Genomic DNA, 22,035 nt, shown 5'->3' with positions numbered 1-22,035 from the left:
CAAGGGACATTTTTGAGTTCTCAAACATTTAGACATGATTGTGCTGCTTCCAAAGAAAGCAGGACTTATATAGTGCAGTGAAAAACGACGCCACTGTGAGTAAGATATATCAGGAGCAAAGAACGCCCTGAAACTCCTCAGGGTTCAGAGGGTTAACACACAAGTAGTTATTATGTCAGTTCAGCCTGCCAGTCATGCAAACATGTGAGACATCAGGTTCAGCTCTGTTTACATGTTGCTAGTAATCTTATTTCCATTTTGATAAAAACATCTGCTAATCAGATTATCAGGATAAAATGTAAAAGGCTGAATGGATTTATAAAACCTCTCTGTGGTCCGGCAGTGCCACTTAAATTCCACTAGGGGGCAGTTTTGAACCTTAAATCAAGTCTAGATGCAATGAACACACACCTCTTAAACACACACACACACACACACACACACACACACAAACACAAACATGCACACACACACCTGTGTCCTGACCTGTTTTGAAAAGTCTGGCCCAGTTTAGAGGGCCTGACTTTGAAGGTAACTTTGGGCAGAGATATTTATGAGCACAAACTCTGTAAAGAAGCCAGCATGGAGGGAGATTTGAGATTTTTGGTTCTTAGTAAAATAGGTGGGCAGCAGAAAGAGACACACACTATCCAACAGAGAGACACACAATTCACTAAGCCATCAGAGACAAATTATAGTGGAACAAAATTAGAGATAACTGGATTTAAGGATGTTTTGGTTCTCACCTTAGAGGCATCAGTCCTGAACACAATTCATTAATTTAGACCGGTTATATTGGAAGCCACTATAGAAGCACTTTTATTCTTAATTTGTCTTAACTATAAGTTTTATGTAATTATTACATACAATTATGCTTATTTTATGGTGTGCTTTGTGCCCATTTGAATAAATTACATACATTTAGTACTGCTTACTGCTTTAAGAAGAAGTTATTTCCAGCACATTATGTGGCAAAAGAAAATAATTCCAAGAAGCCGTTTGACCTCAGTGATTACAAAAGTGGTGGAGCTGGGAATTAATCTGAATCAAGGTAGGGTAATCTGAAGCTTGGATGTCGCTATAAAGGGATTAACTGACCAGATTACTGATGCCCTCGTTTAGTGTTGATACTGCTTACTGATTGGAGCACAAAGCTTTCTGCACTGCCTGCTGCTCCAACTTTATTGCCCATTTTAGCTCAGGTTTGCCAGGTATGTAGCCACTGTCAAATATCACATAGCGCTGTTTTAATCAAGTTTGGATTGTTTCATTTGAATGACCTACATGGAGATGTATCAATGTACAGTTTGGTGCAAGAAAAGCACAAATTTGATTGAGAACTACACTCGTTGGCCACATTATTAGGCACACCTTGCTAGTACTGGGATGCAAATCTCCTGTTCCAACACATCCCAAAGGTGCTCTGTTGGACTGAGTGACATCTGGTGTTGTTCAAGGAACCAGTTTGAGATATTTTAAGTTTTGTGACATGGCGTGTTATCCTCCAGAAAGTTATTATTAGAAAATGGTACACTGTGGTCATAAAGGGATAGGCATGGTCAGCAACAATACTGGGGTAGGCTGTGGCATTTAGGGAAGAAAAAAAGAGGTTGTAAAATGAGGGAATTGGTGGAATGGCATATCTTTATTTTAAATATAGTTAGTAATAGGAGTGCCTTTGTGAATTAACTTCTAGTAGATTGTATAGAGAGGAAAAAGTCTTCAAACTACTTTTCTTTGTAATTGTGGTCAAAGGTTATTATGATTTCAATGATTTTGAAGTGAAAATGTGACGAACACAGTTGGAAACTACAGTTAGGTCACAAAATGTATTCAGGAGGCGATCTCGGGGTCAAGCTAGAGTCATTAATGTTGTCTCAGTGTGTAGTCGTTACATCTACTTTCTCCTCTTGTCTGCCAACCTTTTGACCTCTAAAGCTAATATATGCAAATTGTCCACAGGATTTCAATGAAAATCATGAATGTGTGCTTTTTTGGTTTGTTTACCTATGTGTCTGTTTCATAACTTTCTACTTTCTCTGCAGTTCTGGCATATATGTATAGGTATTGTTATACAGTTACATTGAGAGAGTGCTGGTTGTTTTATAATACAACTCCTCTGGTGTAGAAAACATTACTGATGGTGCTGCACAGGTAATTTGCAAGTTTATAATTGTTCCAGAAATATGGCTTCTGTAGAGCCAGCTGTCTGTCAAGGCTGTGAGAGAAAGGAGGACAAGAGAGGAGATGGATGAGGCAACTCCTTCTCTGAATGACCTCTTGTACTTTTTCATTCTTTTGTCTGTCTCTCATGTACACACACACACACACACACACACACACACACACACACACACACACACACAAGTAGGGACACTTAGTACAGGGCAACATGTGAGCCATGCTGTCCCAGTTCTGTCAGTGTAATTAAGTGAATAGTGCTGGGAGGATTTGGATCATCTGATATACTGTGGTGTAATGCTAAACCTGTGATTATAACAAGCACATAGAGACATGCATGTGAGATGCAAAGATACAAGTTCAGCACACAGTGACACTGATTCTGTCTAAGAAAACAAAGCACAGTAGAAAATTAATTAATTAAAGAAAGAAGAGAGAAAAGGTCAAATTATCAGTACGGTTAAATTGATGAAGTTATGCATGAAAGTTAATTCAAATGTTATTTTTTTTCTGCTATGCAGTGGGAGTATTTGGAGGCTGTCAAACATTGTCATATCTTAAAGAAAAGGTCTACAGAACCCCTGAGAGTGAAATGTATCTTTTTAAGTTTACAAGTCCCTATTCCATGCTGAAAATTAGGCACATAGCGTCCGTTGTATGGTAGCTGTCTCTTTTTAAAAGTCCAATGTAAGGGAGCAGCTGGGCAGTGAAAGGCCTGTTGATGAGATTGCCTAAATGGTGTGTGTGTATGTGCGGACTGCATGTGTAGGCTTGATTGTGTAATCGTGTGTAAATGAGACCTTTTTTTGCTGGTTTTGGGTGAGCAGAGGTACAGCACTGAACTTAATTCTATACTGAGCAATAAGGTGATAAATAATGTGAACTGATGTAATTTAGTTTTATCTCCCTGGAGAAACTTGTTCAGAGTTCCTGTGAATCTGCTTTTCTTCAACCATATTAAACCAGAGAAATTTCATTTTTTTTCCTCCAGAATGTAGAGTAAGGCACAAAAGCTACCAAAGAGTTTAATTTATAATGCAATGTACAACTATGACCCATGATTAGAAAACGCAATGTTATTTCAATCAGCCGTTGAAGTTTGTATTCACACGTACGCTGCCTTCAGGGAACAGTCAGCCCCTGTTAATGTGCATTTTTTGGTGTTAATCGCCTAACTTTCAAAATGCAATAATCTTTGATTGGTAGCATAACAATAAAAATGTTTTCAAAAATCGAAGAAACTTTTAAAACTCGTTAAAAACAGTAAGATGGCATGAGTTCCTCTAGACCGTGTGAACAGTGATCCCAACGCAGAAATAAACAGTAACAAATTGGGCCTGTAATCTCCTAACATGTTCCATTACATCTTATTCAAATGTTGGACTGAACTAAATAACATCACAGTCCAGCAAAGATTATCAATCTTGTATGCTTGTTTACAAAAGATGGATAAGATTCTTCACTGGCAGCTACCTTTAATGCACGAGCCAAAGACTGTTGGGCTCGTTTATCTTCATATCTTGCATCATGTGTATAATTGCAACTATTAGTGTGTGTGTCTGTGTGTGTGATGTAGTCGATGAATACCGAACATGTTTTTTCTGCTCTCACAGATCAGCCAGAAAAAGCTGAAGAAATTTGAGAAGGAGTACCACACCATCAGGGAGCAGCAGGAGCAACAGGAGGCCCCCATCGAGAGATATGAGGTAGACATAAACACTAAAACATTCACATGTGCAAACGCAGCAAAAGTTAAACGACCTCTCCATGAAATGAACATTAACTAGATATTAAGTAAATATCTGCTTTTAAAAAACATGCAAATTTAATTTGGTCCTTCTGCCAAAAACGGAATCTTTATATCCCTATACTCGTTACAACAACATTTATTGTTTATTTATATAGCCTAAATTTAATTATTTTATCATTCAAAGTATTACAGTTGACCCTGGAACTCTTTGATGTAGATAATAGATGGTGTTATTACTGCATGTTTCCACTATATATAGTGTTAAAATAACCATCATGTTCTGACAGATTTTCCACTGAACAGAGTAAGCTTTTTTTTTTTTTTTTTTTTTTTTTACTGCAGACCTTGACAGTCCTTGTTCAGGAAAGAAAAAATACATGGCAACAAAAAAGCCATTTATTGTACATGCCATAAGTCATCTCAAGGGTAGCGCGCTGGTTTTATACTGTACAAGATCATCAATTACAGTCAGTGAACTTCTGCTTTGTTTGCGCTTAAAAAATGCTTCCAACAGACCGTACACCGGTATCATTTTTTAAATGTCAAATTAGGCATCTTGAGATAATATTTCTATTCATGAGGATTTTCATACTGAACCATTAACCACAACTTAATAAAGTAGAGTGCAGTCAGGTTTGTGCACTCAGTTATCATAGTTCCATCATTTTAAGATGATTGAGTCTTTTGCACAAATATGAGGCACTTGTACTAAAGAAAGTAGTAGTTACTTTTAATTTCAGAATATTATTTAAAAATACAACCATATATTAAAATAGGATATATTATTATAGATTAAACTACCCAGCAGTGTGTAAAGAAGTTGAAATTAACTCCACCTTTACCAACTGCACAATTTAAGACATTAATGTGTTTAAAATTAGAACCAAATGATACAGAATATATTATTCTGAAATGGGCCATTCTGTATTATTGAAGATTATTTCAATGCTCATATTGTACATTCTGTACTAGTACATCGTGCTTCTTCCTACATTGCATTTGAGTCAGTTCCATTTATGTTATTTTTAATGAGAACATCAGAGCAAATCACATTTCTTTTATTATTATTTTTATTATTTTTTCTTAGAATAGGTGAGTAGGAAATTTTCCAATGAAAAGCATGTACCCAGAAATGAGAAAGTGTGCATTATTTGCAATGGCAGACTTGGTTGTAAGTCTGTATGCAAACGGACAGTAAGGCAAATTAAACAAAACACCATAAAAGGAAGACAAATACTGCATTAATGTAAAATCTTTTTTTTTTCGAGTAGGAACGCACAAGATTTTGTAACATCTATACTTAATTCCCTCAACTGTGAAAGTATTTTACAAGTATGTCAGTTTTCAATGTAGTTGTCTGGTGCTGTAAATGATGTACAAACAGGTTATGCCCTGTTAAACATTACAGACAACTCTTACTGTGTAGTTGTGCTCTCACCTGATCACAGTTAACTTTTTACACTCACAGTCTCATTCTTTCTATTGTTGCACTGAGTCAGGCAGAGCTGCTTTCACATTCATTCTCAGCTCTTCTTGATTAACCTACTGTTTTCTTTTCAGTTCATATGCTCTTCTGTTTTCCTGTCCCACTCTTGTTATTTTTTCATAATTTTCTCTCCTGCTCTTCCCCTTTTTTTTTCTCCTTTTTCTTGATTTTTCTCTCTCTCTGTCTCCCTGTCCAGCGGGAGAACCGGCGTTTGCAGGAGGCTAACATGCGTTTGGAGCAGGAGAATGACGACCTGGCACATGAGCTTGTCAGCAGCAAGATAGCTCTGCGCAAAGACCTCGACAATGTAAGCCCAAGAGAAAGAATATATTTGGGTCTTTTTTCTGTGTGTGTGTTCAAGTCACTTCTGTAAGCACGTTTAACAGAAGCACACATGTGGTATATGTGGCAACAACTGAAGAAGTGAAACAACGTGAGAGACTCGGGACAAGTCTGTTTATGCAAAAACACAAAACTGTAACAAAACCTTTATTTTAACTGAACTTTAAAAATGGTGTGTGTGTGTGTATAAGGCAGGGTCATGCAAATATGTTTGCCTTAACATTTGACTAACCTTGAAAGGAGATCCAGTAGAGAGAAAACTAAGAGGAAAGTAGGGCAAGTTTGACTTTCAATGTACTCATCAACATTGGGTTATTTTGTGGTGTGTGTTTGTGTGTCAGGCTGAGGAGAAAGCAGACGCCCTGAATAAAGAGTTGCTGCTGACCAAACAGAAACTGGTGGACTCTGAGGATGAGAAGAGAAGACTGGAGGAAGAATCTGCACAGGTAAGAGCCAAGAACGAGGAGCCTCTCAGCCTGATGTCTATATTTTACACATTAGCTGAATATATGTTTTTCCCTTAATCTCATGGGGCACAGAGGGTTACAGATGGTAGGACAGCGTCAGCACTATTGCATCACAAATTCTCAGGTGAAGGTGTGATCAGAATTATTGTGAAAAGATGCTGCTTAAATCTCCCATCCTGGGTTCAAGAGGGAGAGTAGTAGGAGGTATTCAATATTAATGTGACATTCTGTGACTGAGCAGTCTGTCTTCTGGACAGAGCCAGAAGTCCAACCAAACACTGCAATGGCTATATCACTCAAATGGTCTCTTTCTGTGGATGATGGTGTCCTAATAGGTGTAATTGCCTGCAGGGGTTTTTTTGGGAGGGAAAAGACCAACTCATCATGACCTTGTGCTACAACAACAATCACTTCTGGTTACACAACTGGTGGTTGATTTATATTGTGAAGATATGTGAAAACAGCCAACTTTTATTTCTGTTGTCATTTTAAGATGCATAGTTAAACACGGTGGTACGACCTAACTGACATTCTGCTTTGTACTGTACTGCATCGCTTTGCAATGTTCATTGTTAAACCAAATCTACAAACACAATTTCCAAAGAAGTTGTGAAAAATGTGATCAAAATGCAATGATTTGCAAGCTACATTTAATTTAATTTATTTAACAAAAACAAAATATATAATGCTCAAACTTTTTTATTTACTTTTACACAGCGTCCCAACTGCTTTGGAATTAGGGTTGTAGATTTATCCAACAGCAACTGCTAGTTTGGGAAAAGTTCACTCTGTCGTTTTCTTTAGTCTGTGGCTCAACAGGTAAACTAGGTCTGAAAGCTAATGTTAATGAAAGTATCAAACACGCATTTTAGATTAATGAGATGAGAATATATCTCGTTGTCATTATATATTTAATTTGTATGTACGAGATGAACCTGTTTTTTACCTGGAAGTTATTGCAAAAACATTGTGATTCTATAAAAACCTACAGACTCATGTCATGTCAGTATGTCTGTTAATTTATTATACTGGTCTTTGAAAAAAAAAAAAAAGGCTGTAATATGTCATTTGTTTTTACATTCAAAGCTTCTATTGAGTTTTTTCAAAACCAAACTTAGAATGTCTGTCATTATTTTATAATCACTCTAACAAAAAAAGGTTAAGGTTGCGTACAATGTCCTCAGTTTGAATATGAATACAGGTGAAACACAGTAAAGTGATTCATCAAATTAAACAACTTAGTCCTTATTTTATTAAATCAATTTTCTTTAATTAAATGCCTGATCACAGCCAACTAATAAACAGTCTAGTTAAACCATAAGCCATCAGATCTGTGTCTCTCTGTATATTCCCCTGTCCACATACAGTAGGATTATCTGTCTCCTTACCACTTTATCAATCTGTCTGTGCCATTTTCTTCCTGTCTGTAATGTTCTTGTATGGCTTGTTTTATGAAATACATTTGGCAAAAAAAAAGATAAGAAAAAAATTGAAACATTTTCAAGGCTTCCTCTGTGATTGACGTCAGAGGATGTCAGTTCATCTCTGATGTTGATTTTCTTGAGTTGGATGAAGAATCCCTTGGAGGTGAAGGACAGAGCTGCTGCCATCTGTTCCCATGTGTGCTCACTGCTGTCCTCCAAATGTCTTCTTCAATGTGGAGGTGTAGCTGTGAATGATTTATGCGCTTGCATAGAGGTTGTGTTGAGGGTGTGACTTTGCCCCGAGCTTCAAGCCTGCCAATACCTTTCTCCATCTTCTTCACATGTCATGGCAGTCTCACGGTCTCTGGGGCCTCTGACTCGGCTTCTGTCCTTGGTCTCTGTCCTCCAACAGCCTAACCGTATCCGTGTTTGTTTGGTCCACAGCTGAAGGAGATGTGCCGGCGAGAGCTTGATAAGTCTGAATCAGAGATAAAGAAGAACGGCTCCATTATAGGAGAATACAAGCAGGTATGTACTGTTATAGATAATTGTGCTTTGAGTTTGTGTCTACATTATCAGCCTTGTTGTTTAACTCTCATTACTTCAGTGCCTCTTTCTCAAGTATACTTTAGGGAAGTGAAACTGTGAAAGTCCCAGCCCAGTTTCCTTGAAACATTTTGTTCACTTGATTTTCAGTTTCGATCAAACAAAGTCCTTGTACTATCCAGTTAACCTTCTGCCAGCCCAAGCCTCTCCCCGAGCCCTTTAACATGGTGATCAATACACTATCCACTGCAGAAATACAGATATTTAACTATACTTATATACCTATGTATTTAAGTATAATAATGTAAATATCCTAATAAGTATCCATATATACCTAAAATTAAATAAAATGCAAGAAATGTAAGCTGAGAAGAGAGGATGATGGAAAGTAATAAGTATAGAGATACACACAGGAACATGATAATCACATGTTCCTCTCAGTCAAAGCATTTTGTATTGCACATCCTTGTGTTACTACATCTATTGTAACTTGAACTTTTTAAAAAATGTATTCCTGTCCTGTAAATACAGTATGTTCTCCTGTATTATATTACCATCAATCCATTGTTGTTAGATCATCAAAAATAACTTTAAAAATCAAACAAAACTGAATTTTAACAATGTCAGCAATGTTAACAATGTTACAATAGATATCACGGTCTTGGGACACTCAAAAAACTGGAATGTGTCAAGTTACCACAGCTCTATAGGGAGCTCAAAGGTCTGAAATATAACAAGAAGCCAGGCCATTAAGAGCCTTAAAGGTAATCAATGAAATCTTTAAATCAATCCTAAAACCTACTGGGAGCCGGTGTACAGAGACAGAACCAGGTGTCGACAAGTCACACCTCTTAGCTCTGGTTGAAAGCTGACTTCTGTAACTGGATGCTAATTATTTCATTTTTAGTTAATTTTATAAGGAGCTTTAAAATCTAAAAAAGATGAGCACAAACTGCTCATTGATGTGAAAGGCACAAAGAACATAGTGGAGCTTCGCTAATTAAAGATGCAAGAGCATACAAAACGGGTTAAGACCCCAATCAGACAGAACGATTTTGTCATTGTCTTTAATGACAGTAAAGCTTTTTGCGCACTGATTTTGCATTGCTGAACACCTCGCATTTTTATGTATGTGCCTTTTGTTTTTGCAGGAGCACCCTGAACGCCTCATGTTTTTCAATTTGGAGCAGAATAGCGCCCAACATCATTAGCTTGTAATTCGTGATCAAATAAAACAGCCAGTAAACATTTAGGTCCACAGTTGGGTGAGGCCAGACATATATTAAACATGTAAAGCTTTAGTGACATTTAGGTTGCTCAACTGAAAACTCCCTGACCCAAAAGGCAAAACTTTTAATCTTAAACTAAACTGAATAAGAATTGAGGGAACCTGAGCAAAAGTCACCAACAGTTGGTGATTTTAGCATAAAAGTAAGTAATTGCCTGGAGATTTGTTAAAGTATCTCAAAGACAACATGAATGAAGAGGTGAATATAGACTGGGTATGGATTTGTCATATTTTCAGTACTGTGGCTTGTAGTCTTGTTTATTTGGTTTACTGTTTCTAAAAGCAAGTTTACAGTTTAGGTTTAGCTCTGGTTTTCCTCTCACCATTAGTTTTAGGAGACCCCAGACAAAAGTGTCAGATCAGAGGTGAACCGGCACTTACTCCTGTGAGCGACAATCGCTGTGTGAATTTTCAAAGATGCGATCTGTGTCATATGATGCATCACTGATGACCTACAGATATCTAGCAGGTTAAATATCTGGACCTGTCTGCGAAAAAAATCCTTTAGTGGGAAAACTGTTTTAACCGGCAATGAAGTGATAACTTTAAGATGATCACACAAGATACCGGGCAAGGAGTCATAACACCTGGAACAGAACAACAGCAAGCATCATATTGTTTTTTTGTCCTTGCTTTTGGATAGCTAGCGTCTTGTAGACATACATATTTGGAGGAAAAAACTCTTGTCTCGCATGTGGTCTTACATCTTTCAAATGTAACTTCTAGCCTGTGTTTTGTTGACTAAACGTAGTTTGCTAATGTAATTGATATTTGACCCTGTGATGCTGGCTGCCTATCACTTATTGCTGCCAATCTAAAAGCTTTGAAATAGTGTGTAGGTGCCTTTATGAGGTAGTTTTGTCTCTTGGTGCGTTTTATTTATGTCATGCTGAAGATTGGATGTTTGAGGAGCCTTTACTCTACTCAATTTAGATTTAAGCTTTGATCAAGCCTTCACTGTGGCCTAGTCATAAATATTTAAAAATAATACAAGAGCAATCAGTTTTCATTCATTCATCTAGTTTGTGAAGCAGAAACATCTAATTTTACGACCTGTCCCTAAGCTGAACCCAGCTGAGTCTTTGATGACTGAGCCGGTGAGCATATTTTGAGTTCCTGTCTCTCCGAATTCCTCTTAAGGTGATTTTCATCCTTTCAGTTCTCATCCTGTCACCTAATGCTTAAATATAAACCTACCCAGATCAAAAACCATCAGCACAGAGGCATTATGCAACAATCCAGCTCCAATCGCTCCCTGTGGAGGACGACAGAAATAGCAAGAGGACTAATTTAGAAAAGGACCTTAACTTCACCTGAGTCTAAAAATATTGGCAGCACATTTGAATTGACAGCAGATCTGAACACTGATGAAGAGCTGCAGGGATTTGATGGTTATGCGTGTGATATGGGTGAAAGCAGCCTTCAAATTGCTAGCATGCAGCTGAGCAGAGCTAAATGTGAAAATAGAGCTTTGTCAAAAATAGTCCTTTTTGTGACAGGCAATAAGGGGGTGATAAATGGAGAGAGGGAGAAAATGAACAGAAGTGAGTGAAGGAGAAGGCAGAGGGAGGACCGCAGCATTCAATCCTCCGGGATTGACAAGTTGAGGAATGCCCAAAAATAGCCTGCATTGTTTTCCAACCCAGATAGCTCAAATTATTCTTCAAATAGCATTTTCCTATTTCAGTGGCTGTGAATGCCAAGTTTCTTTTCGTGGGATTAGAGCCAATAAAGCTTTGTGTGCTAATTGCCCCTCGAGCCCATGAGGACAGAGAAACGTCTGTTAATGGTGAAGCTAAAAACAGTGTTGAGTGGTGTGTTGCAATCCCTGTTGTAGGAGCAGATACTCAGGCCTCCCGGACACTTGCCAGAGACAGCGACATGTGCCAGTGCTTATGTCTCTGAGGTCCTGTTAGCATTATACCCATTTTAATTTGGACAGGATTAAAATATTTAGAACCTGGACAAATCTTGGATTGAGTGTTGCATCCTAATCGTCTGCTTCTAGTTCTAAATTTAATACCTAATGCAATATGGGTCATAAAGCAATCATAAAAGCGTATGCTTTGGGGGTATAACAGTAGGGGGAAACTGAAAAAAAGCCAAATCATGCCAAAAAGCTCAATGGGTCTTATATCTATTACATAAGAATTTCAGAAACCAATAACCTTGCTTATCCTTATTGTAAATTAGCAAAATAATCGAGGTAAGATAAGGATTTCTGACTGTAGACTGACACGTAGCCCATATTGTATAAACTTAAAGAAAACCCTGCAGAACACCCTGTCCTCTTTACTGTTTCCCTCTTATAGAGAAAAAAAATGATTAAAATTTCTAGCTGCTCAAGTTAAAGTCACAAAGTAAAAAGATGTACAGCTTGCCATGGAGTAGCACTAGTTAAAAAAAAGAAGGAAGCAGAGAGGGGGGAAAGAGCAAGGGGGCAGCTGTAAGATCAAGAGGGATAAGTGATCAGCAGTGATGAAGGGAAGTTAGAGAGATGGCTCCAGTAATGGCAGCTGAGCGCAAATGAAGGAGAGGACGACAGGAGAAAAAGATAAAAGACATGTAGGAGGAGAGAGATGGATATCTGCTTGGCTAAAGATATAGAGATGTATAGATTGATCTCTAGAGGAGGAGGACGAAGAGAGATGTACAGTATATGCCACAGGGAAGCGAAGAGATATGCAGAGAGCAGGAACAGATAGAGAGATAGATCGTCTGTCTGCAGAGAGGTGGGATGACCCGATGTTCCCGTTAGGATGACTCATGTCACATCGATCTCTCTGTTCGCCGGCAAGCTAGAGCACAAGTGTGTGGGTGTGTGTGTGAGAGTTTGTATGCCTGTCAGCGTGTGTGTAGCTGTGGGCTATAGGTATAGAGAGGAGGGGAGAATGAGATTGGGTATATGTAAGGATGCACATGCATACTCGCGTGGCATCCGGTGAGCCCTGCTGGAAAAACAGGACCTTATGACACCACTAATGGACTTAACAGTAAGAGGATGAAGTCTCTGCCACAGAGACTGATTTACAAAGAAAAACAAACAAGGCTGTACACAGACGTAGGGTCAGGAGAGGGGAAAATCGAAATGGCTGTTAAAAAAAACTGTTTATGGCCTTTTTTCAGTGAAACAATACACTTTGCTGTTTAAATTGGTTGTGAGGTTGTTACATCCTGCAGTCCCTCTACTGTACCACAAAATACTAGAAGTTTTGGTGTGGAAGGAAATGGAGGGCGATTGTATTGTTTAATTCCCCAGTTATTGATGTTTAAAAAGATACGCTGATAATAGAAATGTATATGTCTTCTTTGGTTCATATAGATCTGCTCCCAACTAAGTGAACGACTGGAGAAACAACAGACAGCCAACAAAGGAGAACTGGAGAAAATCCGGGTGAGCACAAAACCTCAAAACACTGCTGTGTGCATTCAAATACATGCTGTACATTAGCAGTCTGGACTATAAATGGAGCATAATTACAGAGCATACACATATATTAATGTACATGTGTGCTTCTTACGGTCACTAATTGGAAAATTAATTATATAACTACAGCTCTAATCATACTAAATGATTGCCAGAAACAGTATCACTATATAAACTACCACCATAACAAGCTTGCCCACTCCACATACAGTTGATTGAAGGTCAGTTTTGGAAGCCACAGCCTCCAAACTATTACTGTATTACAGTAGATGGGCTAAATTTACCCCCGTTTAGAACGTCAGAAATGCACAGAACAGTGTAGGTCTCTTGCTTCCAGAGTTTCAAGGTATGTTGGGTACTAAGTTGCCATCTCATAATCCTAACTGGCAGTAAAATCAAAGCTTTGGGGCGAAGAATGAGGAGTTAGGCTATGAGGATTTAAGAGCCGGGGCCAGGCATCTCACTTCCAGCACTTGCACACTTGGCTGGTGAACTGTTTGTTTAGACTGCAGCTGGAGGAAAGACCATTTTGGCAGTGAGCTCCGTCAGAGCTGCCCAAGGACTCACAAAAGGACAGACAAAGGGTTTATTGCACCAAGGACAAGGCCGGTAAAGAATGTAGCAATGCTTCTCTTTGTGTTAGAGGTAAATGTCTGCAAGTCTATCATCTCGTTTGTTCTTGTTCCTTTTTGTTCCGGTTTTATTTTACTAGCAATGGTGCAGCAAATGCAATATAATTGTCAGATATTGCAATTATAACTGAAGTAGGGGAACATTGATGTGCAGTGAATAATATATTATTGTAAGTTACAACAGTGTTAATTAGAAATGTTTAAATAATATACTGACATACTTATTCACTAAAACTCTATTTAAAGGGACGACAGAAACAATTTCAGCTCAGGCACTCTGCTGCTTCATTAATGCTCTCATCCACTTGTGCAGTGATGAGTCTAGAAATGTTATGTATAATTACTATTCAGCTTTAAACTCAGCTGACAGTTTAATCCAAATGAAATGTAATAGTGTTATAAAATATTAATTTTGAGGGAATATTATTGTCGCTAAGGAACACAACCTTGACTTTTAGCCGAGGTGCTGTGGACAGTGCTGCTTGTTAATGAACTCGGGCACTTTATCTTTCTTTAGTGGTTTCAAAGGAGTCAAACTACAAAACAGGACTCAACTGCTGTCAAGAAGTTTGGCAGCCATGAACCAAACTTTGAAAGAAAAAGTGAAGCAGCAACACTAAAACTATCATTTATGTATCTGTGCTGCAGTGGTATTATGTTGTGTTAGGCTGAGTATTTTTACACCTTCAAACACCTCCAGTGTTGCAAAATGTCTCTTAAATGGGTAACACAAGTGAGAGTAGCGTTATACTGTGTTGTCTAGAAGCACAGTCGGTATGACCCTGTTTGCAGTGATTTTCTGTTGCAGCTTGCACAAATACTCTGTGCCCAATAATAGCTCATCACATACGAGGGCACCCAAAAAGAGCTCTTTGACAAAAGGGTTAGAGGGTGGAGTGCAGCCCTGACAGAAGAGGGAAAGCACAGTTGGCTTGTATGGCTTCAGCACTAATGAGGCGCCATGCTTCAGTAACTAAGCAGAGCACTGTCTCTCCTCAAATTATAAAAATATCGCTACTGCACAAAGATAGACGGGGAACCTCACAGAACGACTTGGCTGCAGACTCACAAACTGTGTCTTACAATTGTATGCCACTAAATGTAGTAGTGTGTCATAAAAAATATTATGAAAACTGTCATAGCAGTAAAATTTTAGTATACATTTCACAAAAAAGTCATAGTATAGTATTCTCTAAAAAATGTAATCAACAACATAATTTAAAAAAAAAGCCACATTATAGTATGTCAGTTTAAAAAAATAATAGTTTAGATGTAGCCTGCTATTAAAATGTTACAAAAAGTCACTTATGCCATTAAAAATATCAAAAAGTTTTAATATATAGTATGTCATAAAAACAGTCAATAGTACAGTTCCCTATTTCGTTAAAAATATCTTCATTGTTCCTTTACCCCTTACATAATTCTGCCTTTCTTCTCTCCTTTATACTCTGCTCAAGTTTAAAGGTCTATAGCCATACAAGCAACTGGTATTTAGATGTGAGTTCCATTAATTTTTTTCTTTAACCTTTCTCTCCCTCCTTTTCTCCTTCTCTAGTCCAAAGTGGAAGGCTGTGAGAAGTGCAGTAGTCTTTTCAACAAAGAAGGTCGTGTGCGGGCCGCTGTGACCACAGCACCTGCCGGAGGGACTGAGGAGACAGACGAAGAGAAGGAGGGTTTGAAGAACCAGCTAAGAGAGATGGAGCTGGAACTAGCCCAGACCAAACTGCAGCTGGTGGAGGCTGAGTGCAAAATCCAGGTACACTAACAAACAATCAATTTACAAAGTGTGAGAGTTCAAGAAGCACAGTTATGACATATATATATATCATAATAGTTCTGCTCTAGGGTTGTCACGATACTAAAATTTTCAACTCTATACCGATACTCAGGAAAATATTCAATACTCGATTCCATTTTCGATACCACAAGGATAAAAACAAAGACCACAAAATTAACTGAAATATTTTTATTAACAAGAAAAAATGCAACATGTAAAAATTAACAGAACCACAGGTTAAATATTTATAATAAAAAACAGTTGTGCAAAAAGAAACTGCAACTATGATAACAAGCTTCAGATACTCGATACTTTTGAAAATGAGTATTGTATCCGGGTACAATGTTTTAGTATCAATACTTTTTTGAGTATCGATACTTTTGACAACCCTATTCTGCTCCCATCACAACTCCTCCAGCTAATGTAGAAACCCTTAAAGAGACGGAGCTTGAGTCACAGCGAGTCTGCTTTACTGGCCTTTGTTGCAGTGACACATGCAGCTCTACTGTAAGATCATATACAAGTCTATTTCTTTGGGATAATATTGCTGAAATTTCCAGTCAGCCCAGTGATTTCAGTGGCTAACAACATAACTATATAATAACTAGGCTGCTGCCTTTATGTTATAGAGTGTGACACCTGCCCAGCAATTAAAGGGGAGGTCATATTTCCGCTCTGATGACTGTATGAACTCATGTTGAGCACCTCATGAAAGAGGTAACAGGGCAGCAGAGACTCCACAAATCACAGCAGAAAATTAGCTATTAGCAAGATATGGTGAAAGAAATTGGGAGTGTTATTGGTGAGCTCGACTTTATTTAATTTTCTGCATTATTGATGGCATTGCTGTAATCAACAACTATCTGTAGCAGCAGTCTTATTAAAGTGGGGAGCTTTCAGAAATGTCTGTGAGCACAGTTGCTGGCATTTCACGGTCAGTGTGGGAATAATTGGTGACATTAAGAAAATTACAAGATTTGTTTTCTTGGAAAGAGACTAGAGTGTGCCATGTTTGAGAAAAAAAGAAACAGGGCTAGACCAGAAGATGGTGAACTATATGATGAAAGTTTTGAACAATAACACGAAGCACTGTAAGGAGTTTATCAGGAACGATGTCAAAAAGAAAGATGAGGATTTTATATGATTAATGGTGTCTCTTAGAGTGGGGATGGGAATTGGGATCAAAGTTGCTTATTGAGGGAAGGCAAGGTGGAAAACAATAAATACAGGAACAGAAGAATACTTTGCACATCTATTTAATGAGACAGGAGCGTAGGAGAGGGACAGGTAGAGCAAAAGTTGCAAACAAACTTCCACACATTTAATAGGAATCTACACATATACAGGTGCATCTCAATACATTAGAATGTGATGGAAAAGTCCATTTCCAGTAGTTCAAGTCAAATAGCCCCAACCATACATACTTTTCAGAGGCCAACATTTCCATATTAAACATACTTTTAAAAATTGGTCTTTTGTAATATTCAAATTTTTTTGAGACACTTAATTTTAGGTCTTTTTATTATAATTAGAAGAAATCAAATAAATAATAATTAGAAGAAATCAAATAAATTACGACATGAAATGTTTCATTCTGTGTGTAATGGATCTATATAATGTGTTATTTACACTTTTTGAATTTAATTACTGACATAAATAAACTTTTCTATGATATTGTAATTTATTGACATGCACCTGTATTGGCAAGCAATTTATGATAGTTACGATACAGAGTGTTTTACCTTTCTAGCTCATGGATGATATTGGTGAATCGATGATATTTGTGTTCATGCAGACTTGGGGACATGGCTATCGGTTAAAAAAAAATCCCAATAAGCATTTCCTACGTCATCACCACAAACCATTTGCCTGAAGAGTCTGTCACAGAATCATCACAAATAAATGTATTTTTTGAAGTTAGTGTGTGAGAGTTAGTTTGTTGTGTTACTACCCATGATCCTTCTCTTTCCTCTTCCATCAGGACCTGGAGCACCACCTGGGTCTGGCCCTCAATGAAGTTCAGGCCGCCAAGAAGACCTGGTTCAACCGAACACTCAGCTCTATCAAGACGGTCACTGGGACCCAGGGCAAGGAGACCACCTAACCTGATAACCCCATCATCCACTTTTACCCAGACCGTGTCTGGAGCTCAGTGCAACTCACCACACTGACCCTCTGGACGCCTAACTTAACCCACTGGGCCATAACTTTAACTTGAACATTGACCGTTAAATCCCAGGATGACCATTACTATGGACTGCGTTACTTGTTCCTCCCATCAAGAATGTCCTCATGTTTCTCTGTTCCCACTGCTCCTGATCTAATCACCCCTATCCATTTATTCTCCTCTCCACCCCGAATGACTACAGACAAATGTGCTGATGAGAAGGGGTTGAAAAACACAAGATGAAGTACAACGGTACCACTTTTCCCAGAGACACAATGTGCTTCCACCGGTCACAGAAAGAAACGCGTAAAAAAGAAGCTTCATTTATTTCTGTCTTTGTACTGCTGATATTAAAGACCGCAGAGGGAAGGTAGGACATCTGAACTGTTACTGTCCTGACGGGATAGAGAAGAAAACACTCCGTCCTTCCTTACTGTTCTGCGTGCTCCCCTCTAAACTACTGGCACAAACCAACCAGTCCCTGTAAAATGTTTGTTTTAGGTACGAGAGCTAATAGACGCCTTTTCAAAACTGAGCTTTTTCTAATTTACGTTGAAAAATACCTTTCTTTTTCTATGTAAGTACCTGAATGTGCTTATGTAATGAGTGTGTGTGTGTGTGTGTGTGAGTGTGAGAGAGAATGCATGTCTTTTTTTTGTTTTGTGTTGACTGTGAGGTGTATGTGTTCATGTGTGAGACTGAAAAAAATGTTTGAAAGCATTAATAATTGACTGAAATAACTTTGAAATATGTGTATAAAAGAAAGAGCGAGACTGTGGAAGTCCAAGGGAACGAAAAAAAGCACTAAAGTTATGAGTGTGTGCATGCATGTAAAGGGGAAAAGGTTTTCCCTGGTTGTCTAGTTTCCTTTAATGTTCAAATGTGTATATGAATGATGCTAAAGAAAAGTTTGCTGACAAAGCCTTGATCTGAAGGTCGATAAAAATTATACTAGTGGATATGAATATGTAATTTACAGCAAGGACAGAAGCATAAAGGCTGTTTTAATTTCCAACAGCAGCAGAACTTTCCTCACATCAGATTTCATCCATAAAACATGCTCAGGGTTTGTTTGGTTTGGATGTCCCAGCACAAAGAAACTAAAAAAGCTCCAAACCATGCAAACCTCCACATGTATTATACAGTACCTGTATGTATGTAAGAACACTGTTAAAGCCTTGAATGGTGCGATGAACGAACACACACATATACAGGATGTCGTAATTCCTGCTGCAATTGAACACATCTTTAAAAACCCCTCCCTCCTCTCTTTCTGTGTCACAGAGAATACTCACTCAGTGGCTAATTATTTGGGACACCTGCTCGTTAAAGCGGTCATCTGTGTCCTCATAACGTATAGACAAGGTCAAGACGTGTGGTCACTTTCTGGAAATAGATAGTAGAAAGGGTGAGATGTTGTATCAAAAAGATGGTATGGTTATTTTTATACAGGATGGCGAGGACAGCAGAGGCAATGGAGTCTGTAGCAAAAAACAAAACATGCCTCATCATTTGCTATGTTTCAATTCTATTGAGAAGCAAATTTTAAGCAAACTTTTCAAATGTTGCAAAAAACAAAAGTGAATGAATTATTCATCAACTGGTTTCGCATGATAAACTAGGCTACAGCTTAGTTTCGACCAGAAGTTGGAGCTATAGGCTACACATGCTGTAACCCACCAGTAAACAGAGCAGAAGGAGTGCAGGTTGCAAACTGAAAACTAAAGAGTTGCCATCTACGAGAGAAAAAAATGGGGTGTGCTCTTTCAGAATTTGGTCATTTCTATTCAGCTTTTCTAATGCAATACTTCAACATGTGAATGTCCAGAGGACAATTGGAAGAAAAAGAAGTTGAAAGAAACTGGAAGGCAACCAGGACAGAGATAAGTCCAGCACATTGTATGTGTAACTTGTTGAATATTGGCTTGACTTGAGTGTCGAATGTTGGGAGATGAGGCAACAGAAGGCAGATTATTGGAAAATGCTACATGATGCAACAAATGATGGGGGAGTCAGAATTGGCTTAGTCTGTCATAGAGTACAAAAGCCTTGTTACTGTCCAGGTGCATCTCTTTCTGGCAAAGCGCTCTTCATCTCAAAATAGATCCCGTAACATGACAGAAACTTGTGTTTATTCCGGCTGCCTGCACTCGACTGCGTAAGAGCACCTTTGGGATGAGGTGGAACAGGATAACTACAGCACAAGCATCTCGCAGCTTCCTAAAAAATCTGCAGAAATTGATCGCATTATCGAACCAGCGTGGAGCAAAATCCCTGTGAAACATTTTCAACACCATGATGAATTCATGCCTTCATGGATTCAATGTGTTCAAGAGGCAGAGGCAGATGTTCCCGAGCACTGAGAGGGTTGAAATATTGAAGTGGCCACTGAGTTTTTACACACATAGTTGTGAATGTGTGAGAGTTGCACCCACTCAAAGACACTCGTCAACTGCCAGAAGTGAAACCCTGCACCGTAAGCATGGATCAGTATCACAGGAGTTAAACTGTCCGTCACAGGACTCCAAATGGATGTCAAAGGTCAAAGCAAGAGTCAGACTGACATGCTCTCTAAATCTGTCCCGAGGAGGTGGGGGGGTTAAAATTGCTTGCTTGTGTGTGTTTTCATATTACTGATTAGAAAGTGGGCTCAACAATATCCCAATTTATTCATATTCTACTGATCATATTGGACTAAAGGAAAAAAACCAGCTGTATTTCCTTTTCCAGCCTAAAATAAACAGTTACTGTAAATTGCATTGAACTTGAAGGTGGAAGCTGATTGGCTGAAATCTACTGGTGATGTCAGAGGAAATGTCTAGATGAAGTTGAAAGAAACAGGGCCGTTCCTCTAAAGGCACTGGGTTGTATATAACAAACATAAAAAATGAATATCAAGTTTTTGTTTATGATTTTCTACTCTGTAACTATAACTAATGTTGCCTACTTGTACCTACCAACCTGCTGCCGTGCTACAGTTTAATCCACAACGATGTTTTATGTTTTTTAATGTTTATTTTGCTCCAAGCTTCTCAGTCAGACTGCTGTTTGGTTAATTAAATGCCAAAACGTAGCTTTATCATCAACAACAAAAACATTATCAACGTGTGGAAATTGTAATAGTGTAGGATGCATTGTGTATACTTCATGAATTTCAATATAAAGATATCAACACAAAACAGACTCCTATTTTGTCTTCAGTAAAAGAAAAATGATGTCTACTGATCATGCCTTAGAAAGAGACTTTAGGCATTTTCACATATGTTTTTCTCTCATTTTTGGACAAAGTATACTACTACGTGTATCATCAGATGATAATTGGGCCATTTAATGCATTTATAGGCATTTTAAAATCTGACCATTTTTGAGCGGGTCATTTTTGGACATCCCAAAATTTGGTGTTTTTCTTTCATTTTTGGACAAATTATACTACTACATATATCAACAGACTATAATTAGGCCATTTTAAACATTTTTAGGCATTTTAAAATTTCGCCATTTTTGACAAAAAAAAAGATATACTATAGTATGACTTTTTTCTCATAATATGGTGTTTTTATGTAATTTTTGGACAAACTATACTATTAGATGTATCAATGGACTATAATTTGGCCAATTTCAGCATTTTTAGGCATTTTAAAATTTGACCATTTTTGACAAAAATCGATGACTGTTTTCAGTTTGGTACATCTCATAATGTGGTGTTTTTCTCACATTTCTAAAAACAAACAAACTACTAAATGTATCAATTGACTATATTTGGGCATTTTTAGGCATTTTAAAATTTGAACATTTTTGACAAAAATCAACATACTACAGTAAGACTTTTTTGTCAGTTTTTGGTCACCTCATAATGTTATGCATCGTTAGCAAAATGCTGGTAAAATAATGAAATTTGCTAAATTTGCTTCACTCACCAGCCAGAGCAACAGAAGTAATCTACTGAGTGGCTGGTAGAGTTTGCAATCCACCAGCCACAGTGGCAGGTGAACAAAAAAGTTTAATTCACAGCCTTTTTTTTAGGGCAATATTATAATCTCTTTTTACATCCAGCTAAATTAAGATATTACAATGTCTTGTTATCATTTCACCTTAAGGAGCTGTTGGAAATCAAAACAACTGTCTGTACTATTCTGACCCTGCTTTCCCACATCAACACCTTCCCTCCATCCCTTTTAACAAGAGCTGTAAATGTTGCTTTTGAGGCTCTTCACCCATTTCCAGACGTCACCGGGAGTCTTAAAAAAGTGATTTATTTGTTGTGTTTTGCATCTTTATCCGTCTCGAGTTCAGAGCCATCTTCTATTAAAAAAAACTATAAAGCCAGCCTTGTCGGTTCTTCTCCATTCTCTCGCTAACATTTTGTATTGCTGATGAAAAGGAGAATGAGATAAAAGAAGTCTATGCTGCGATTATAATGAGACTTGTCTAACTCACCTCTTGGGGACACTTCTCTGGACATGCAAAAAAAGTGTTTTGAACATGAAAATAAACCTGTTTTTCTTCTAGCTAATTATGTCTTGTGGAAACAGCCTGTTATCTTTCTGC

General features: G+C 38.0%; 1 protein-coding gene across 2 annotated transcripts in view; it reads left to right on the top strand.

Annotated features, from left to right (window-relative positions):
- The window catches only part of LOC131992097 (rab GTPase-activating protein 1), a 79,250-nt gene extending 58,584 nt beyond the window's left edge, over positions 1-20,666 (top strand). For both annotated transcript variants that reach the window (XM_059357495.1, XM_059357494.1), the window contains 7 exons: positions 3,795-3,887; positions 5,614-5,724; positions 6,101-6,205; positions 8,095-8,178; positions 12,807-12,878; positions 15,099-15,299; positions 17,302-20,666. In XM_059357495.1, coding sequence (XP_059213478.1) covers positions 3,795-3,887; positions 5,614-5,724; positions 6,101-6,205; positions 8,095-8,178; positions 12,807-12,878; positions 15,099-15,299; positions 17,302-17,424 — 789 coding nt within the window. In that variant the 3' untranslated portion in view covers positions 17,425-20,666. The remainder of the gene's footprint in view (positions 1-3,794; positions 3,888-5,613; positions 5,725-6,100; positions 6,206-8,094; positions 8,179-12,806; positions 12,879-15,098; positions 15,300-17,301) is intronic.
- The last annotated feature ends 1,369 nt before the right edge of the window (positions 20,667-22,035 follow it).

Source organism: Centropristis striata, chromosome 19 (genome assembly GCF_030273125.1).
Source record: "Centropristis striata isolate RG_2023a ecotype Rhode Island chromosome 19, C.striata_1.0, whole genome shotgun sequence".
NCBI lineage: Eukaryota > Metazoa > Chordata > Actinopteri > Perciformes > Serranidae > Centropristis > Centropristis striata.
The sequence above is the reverse complement of the archived record's forward strand: the minus strand, read 5'-3'. Positions and strand labels throughout refer to the sequence as shown.